The sequence below is a fragment of the Macadamia integrifolia genome, chromosome 9 (genome assembly GCF_013358625.1).
Source record: "Macadamia integrifolia cultivar HAES 741 chromosome 9, SCU_Mint_v3, whole genome shotgun sequence".
Classification (NCBI taxonomy): domain Eukaryota; kingdom Viridiplantae; phylum Streptophyta; class Magnoliopsida; order Proteales; family Proteaceae; genus Macadamia; species Macadamia integrifolia.
The window spans coordinates 14,651,098-14,657,367 of NC_056565.1; the positions used below are offsets into that span (position 1 = coordinate 14,651,098).

Genomic DNA, 6,270 nt, shown 5'->3' on the forward strand with positions numbered 1-6,270 from the left:
CCCCCCCCCCCCCCCCAAAAAAAAAAATTCATATGGTGGAGATGAGTTTCTTTCAAGGTTTAAAGTATCATTTTGTATCCTCTTGCATCATAAGGTATGCATTAGTATGGCATGAGACATCAACTGAATATCAATATTTCCCCAAATGTCATCATGTATCCAATGCTTATCCTTATATAATAGCATAAATTGTAATAAAGCTGCAACTTGACTCCCAAGATCCCATTTTGAACTGCATAAATTGTAATAAATGCATAAATTAGTATGGCATTAGTTTTACATTTTTTCTTTCTTTCCTGACAAAATTAATTTTATGCAGTCTTCTATTAGTAGACAGTCAATATATCCATGGCAAATCCATAGTTCTGTGGATCTTTAATCAGCTTATAATGACAGTTCAACATATTTTTCTGGAGATATTGGGAAAACTAAAAGCCCATAAAATTAAAACAGTAATAATCATCTCATTTCGATACATATAAGCATCACTTGTTTTATGTTTGTAATTTAGTCAATACTCAAGATTGGGGTCATCTGTGTGTGAAAACTGTTATGTTCTTGCTACCGGGGTATAATTGTCATACCCTGTGGTAGTATGCTTTGTTGTTTATTCTTTAAGTTGCTTTTAGTTACCTCATGCTGTACAAGGGCATACTTGTCTACAACATCTCACTGAGCTGAAATATTGGCAGAGAGGACTCATATAGCCATTTGTATGCGCAAGATAAGATAACAACTAACATGATGAATGAACAAAAGCCTTCTCAAGAAAAATATTGAGAGCCTCAGTAGGTCTACTACTCACAGAGTCGAGAATGCATCCCTTTCCCCGGGCCACCACTAGAGAATGAACCACCACCACCCATAAGAGCCTGTCACAGAACCAGTGCTAAGAACCCTCAAAGCCCGACAGAAAACATCAAGAGAAATAAACAAACAAAAAAGAATGTTTCAACGGTGACAAAAGAGAGCGAAAAAAAAAAAATTGGTCTAAGAATATAGAGGACCTGCAACACAGTTAAAGCTGTTGCATCTTTATCCTGATGCCAACCTCCTGGAACTTCAAAAGCCAAAGACACATGCGTTTTCTGCAGCAAGAAACCATCAAACAATTAGCGGTTAAGAAACAAAGCAAAGAATAATAAATTCATCACCAGGTAAATGTAAGCATAAATAGAGAGCAGCATGAATCCAAGATTACCTCAGAGTTTACTCTATGCCTGAAGTCCCCACCAACATAATCTGTTTTTGGAACTACTTTTGGATAACCACTCCTTAAGTCATTTAACAGAGGTTCTGCAATAGCCAAAAGTTGTTCATGATCCACCCCATATGCTGCCAAAACCATGCGCTCAGCAGTGTAATTCTCCTATTTATTTGGCACTTACATCAGTAAATTTTGTGGGAAGCTCAATAAGATATGCCCTAGCTGTAACTTCAAAAATTTTTTAAACTAGCATTCAAATATATGTCAATCTCATATGTTAGTAAATTCTGGGAAGCTCAACAAGCTGTGCATTAGTTGTAACTTCACAAATTTTGTACACTTGCATTCAAATATAACCGCTAAAATGAAGGCCAAACAGAACTAACATAGTAGAACTTTTGAATAGCAGATCTGTCTGTTTCCTTGAACACTAACTCAGGAGACATCAATGGATTTGCCAATGCACCTGAGTAACCAGTCAGATGAAGAGATTCCAAGAGAAATTGTTGAGGGTTGCTTGACATTGCTTCAATTTCTGCTTTGCCTTTAGCCACCTGCATCATCAAAATACCACAACAGCTTAGAACAAAATTAGAGATGAACATAAACAATAATAGAAATAGCACATTTCTGTTATAGTAGTCAACAAAATGCAAAATGCAAAATGCAAAGAAAAAAAAGCATAAAGATTGGCTGAGGGCCACAACACAGTGTCAGAGAATGACACCCAGCGATGATGTCATTACCCAGTTCTACATGGTTTCAGGTCACCCATAAGTTTTTCCTAGTAAAAGGATCGCCATAAATAATGGCCTATCAAAACTATCCATACCTGCTCTTTGAGTTCACTGTCGAGAAACAGAGGGTTTCTAATGCAGTCGACTAGTAATTCAACTGCCTCTGGCAGGAAGGTCTTTATTGTGTCATAAGAGTAAGCCATCTGCTCCCTAGAGGCAGATGCACCAACATTCGCTCCAGTTGCCTCAATGTCATGCATAATGCGACAATGATTGCGATTTTTTGTGCTTTTGAAAGACATTCTTTCCAGTAGATGAGTAACACCTTGAGATTTCTCGCCCTCATATATGGACCCAGAGTCAACAAATAGTCCCACACAAGCAGCAGGACCCTGTCATCAAATAAATTTACGAGTTAAAGCACAGAATGATCAAAATTTTTAGCTTTGAGTTATAAAGTGTCTATCTCTTGCGTAAGGAGTTTAGTCCCACATCGCTCGTGAGACTAAACTCCTTACGCATGAGATAGACACTCACACACTCCCCCGGTCCGCCCGGCTCTGATACCAGATCTGGGTTTAGCCATTTTCTTTTTCCCTCAAAACCGGCTTATCAGGAGAAGGCGCCCGGGGACTTAAGTATAGACTGCGGATGGGATCCACGAGCGATGTGGGACTAAACTCCTTACGCAGGAGATAGACACTCACACACTCTCATAGCTGGGTTTAGCCCTTTTCTTTCTCCCTCAAAACCGGCTTAACAGGAGAAGGCGCACAGGGACTTAAGTAAGTATAGACCGCGGATGGGATCCACGAGCGATGTGGGACTAAACTCCTTACGCAGGAGATAGACACTCACACAATTCAGATCTGGGTTTAGCCCTTTTCTTTCTCCCTCAAAACCGGCTTATCAGGAGAAGGCGCCCAGGGACTTAAGTATAGACCACGGACGGGATCCACGAGCGATGTGAGACTAAACTCCTTACGCAGGAGATAGACACTCACATACTCTCCTCTAGTCCGCCTGGCTCTGATACCAGATCTGGGTTTAGCCCTTTTCTTTCTCCCTCAAAACCGGCTTATCAAGAGAAGGTGCCTAGGGACTTAAGTATAGACCGCGGACAGGATCCACGAGCGATGTGGGACTAAACTCCTTACGCAGGAGATAGACACTCTTCCAAATGGCTAGTTAAAAATTTTCAAGTAAATTGTTTTCAACAAGCAGCAACATATTTATGAAAACAATGAAAAAGTTATTTGCATACCGGAGAATCCTCAGATGCAATCTTCAGACCATTTGAAAGTTTCGTGATCCTAGTAGGGAATCTCTCCAAATAGTGTGGAAGACAGGGAGGAAGTCTTATTCCAGGCAAAGAGTTAACAAGCGGAGGAAACTGATTTGCATAGCTACCCTTGAACCACAATGATGAGTAGCCAGGCACAACTTTTTGAGGTTGATTGCATGGGGCCCAGACAGCTATCCATCTCTTGTGAAAAATACTATTTTCACAAAGCTATAAAGAGGATATTGTCCAAAGAAAGAGTTAGCTTTAACATGATACAAACTGTTATATGTTAAACTGTCACAGGTTTAATCAAGACAGCTAAACACAATGTTACACATGACAAGAAGGAGAGAATAGAGAGAAAATGGGGTGCTAAATGAATTATTATTGTTCAATTGTTTGCAATCTGCATCGTAAAAGCAAAGAATTTATCCATACAAGCACTCTCAATGATTATGAGCTCTTAACAAGCTCATTCTAATCCCTGAAAATTTTGCAATGGCAGAAAGGTACACACATTGATTTTAGACATGTTACAACATAACAAGAACCTAAAGAGCTTAACATGTCATTGTTTTTTCCCTATTGCAGTCAAAATTTCTACACATTGGCTAGATTCATCATTTCTGAAATTCATAAACCTGTTTCTGTATTGTGCTCTCATGTGTGAAAAGATCCATAAGCAAGAATAACATTTTACTTTAATTAACAGATGTAAGGGCATGCATGACATTAGATTCTCCATGGTCATCTAATGCAGGACACATTTATGTGCATCTTAATTACACTGGACATGAGAAGAAGTAAGAAAAACAATGATCACCCTCCAAATGTGCTGTGGTAGTGGTGCAACCAATGATACTCGGGCAAGAAAGAGCAAAGCATCCTCTTTGAAACCGCTGGGGTCCTCCAAACATTCCCTCATTGCAATGACTCAAGACATAAAGAACCATCAGGAGCCTCTTCATTGTCCAGTTCAAGTTTTTTTTTTTTGGGCTAAAAAGAGTGAACGCTCCAGTGGAAGTTGAAGAAGACAGTATCGACCAAAAATGGGGTACCCAGTGCACGAGGCTCCCACCACTGTGGGGACAGACTATGGAGGGTCATAATGTATGCAGCCTTACCCCTCTTCACAGAGAGGCTGTTTCCTGACTTGAACCCCTGACCACTAGGTTGCAATGGAGCAACATACCTCTTTTTGTGCTTTTTTTTTTCCTCCCCAATTCATTTCCATCAAAGCATTCAGTGGCCTCCGCTAAAAATGTGACAACACCTCAGAAAACTCTCCTCCAACTTACCACCCATCAGAGCCGCCCTAAATATTATTACATTTTCTTATTTTCTCGTTTTTTTTTTTTATTTTGCCACTCATTCATCTCTTGTATGGTTCATCCACGGTACTTCCTCGATATCTAAAACTCCATTTTTACAACTTTGTGTAGATGTATTCTACATTTAACTGTACTGTACTTCCTAAAACATTGAAGCTGAAGCACATACATGGTATGATTGAAACAAAGATAAATTCTTAAATTCGGAACTGTGTTTGAGTGTTTCTTTGGTACTGAAAGGAAATCACCAAAGCACAAAGAGAAAAAGAACTCAAATACAAAGAAGAAATAAGTCAAAAATCACCAGTTCCCCCAATCAAATTATAGTACGAACATAACACGAATGATTATCGGGTAGGCAAAGAATTTAAGAAAATAGGAATCAAAGATATCACCTTGCGAAGGAGGACTCGATTCGAAGCTCGGAACATTCTTCAGAAATCACAAACCCTTATTACTTTCGCGGATTCCGTTGCACCCTCTTCACAACACCTCAAACCATGAGGCCAGGGAAGCTCCTTACCAAAAAAAAACAAAAGAACCATGAGGGAAGCTGTGAAGCATGAAAAGGAGGGAAAATAACATTTTAGTTGGATAAAATTGTCAAAACATAGGGGAGACTTCTGTAATTTTGTGAAGGGTAAAAATTTGTTTTTTTGGAAAAGAAGGGTAAGAATTGTGATAATACACTTCTCAGAGAATGTTTCTGAATAATTTTAGATGAAAGGTCCTTTATGAAATTACCAAAACACTCTGTTTGTCTAATTTAAATTACAAAAACATACTATTGTTGTCAATACATGAACACTGCCAAAATGAAATTACCAAAAACACATTTTGCTCCTATGGAAATTATCTAAACACTCCAAGTCTTTTTTTTTTTTGTTTTTTTGGTAGAATAAACACACCAAGGCACTGTTTGATAATGTTTATGCTGTTTCTGTGTCTAGAAACAGTAAAAAATGGCTTTTCACGTTTCCAAAAACAAAATCGGATTTTTTGGTGTTTGACAAACCTGTTTCTTGAAACATTTTTGTAGACATAATGTTACTAAAAAACCCAATAATATCACTGGATGCCCAAAAGGGAGAGAGAGTTCGGTTGATTATTTTTAGGTTTAAATAGTTGAGAGATTTATCGGACACAACAACCATTTTTTTCCTCTCAAATTCATTTATAGAAACGACGAAACAAGTTGGACTTGTTTCGTCAAAGTCGTTTCTAGAATTGTAAATAGGCATAAATTTTGATTTATGTTTCTAGAAACGGGTGAAACGGAATAACTTTATCAAACGTTTTTTAGGTTGTTTCTCCATTTTTTTGAACAAAAAAGCGCAGAAACGAAACGTTGTCAAACGGTGCCCAAGTTTAAAGAAGAAAAAACACATTTTTCTTGGTATCATTTTTTTCTTTCATAAAAATGGTTTTAATTGCATTTGGTATCATTTATAGAGCTTGTTTCTATTTAAAAAATATATATTAATAAAATAAAAAAATAAAAATCGGGCTAAAAGACATTTATGATTTTTCGCTAAATATCGTTTCCAACTCCTTTTGCGCTACACTTTCTGGGCGTGTATTATAACTATTTTTTTAAGGTTAAATGTTAAAATCTAACTCAATGTTGATTTCCCATGATTGAATAGTTGTTTGTCTAAATGAAATCGTATACCAAGAGAAGATCGCCTTGCATGGTTTTTTCATTTTTTT

At 37.7% G+C, this 6,270-nt stretch overlaps 1 protein-coding gene across 9 annotated transcripts in view; it reads right to left on the reverse strand.

Moving 5' to 3' along the window:
• Positions 1 to 5,088, reverse strand: part of LOC122087899 (mitochondrial-processing peptidase subunit alpha-like) — a 12,782-nt gene extending 7,694 nt beyond the window's left edge. For 8 of the 9 annotated variants that reach the window (XR_006142902.1, XR_006142900.1, XM_042657024.1 and 5 more), the window contains exons 1-7: positions 4,956 to 5,088; positions 3,209 to 3,457; positions 2,040 to 2,336; positions 1,594 to 1,761; positions 1,202 to 1,369; positions 1,008 to 1,088; positions 806 to 872 (exon numbers count right to left, since the gene is read on the reverse strand). Coding sequence is in view for 7 of the 9 variants with exons in the window: in XM_042657024.1 (XP_042512958.1) it covers positions 806 to 872; positions 1,008 to 1,088; positions 1,202 to 1,369; positions 1,594 to 1,761; positions 2,040 to 2,336; positions 3,209 to 3,457; positions 4,956 to 4,991 (1,066 nt within the window). In the remaining 2 variants the exon portion in view is untranslated. The remainder of the gene's footprint in view (positions 1 to 805; positions 873 to 1,007; positions 1,089 to 1,201; positions 1,370 to 1,593; positions 1,762 to 2,039; positions 2,337 to 3,208; positions 3,458 to 4,955) is intronic. The other variant, XM_042657028.1, reaches the window with a different exon arrangement.
• Positions 5,089 to 6,270: the final 1,182 nt, after the last annotated feature.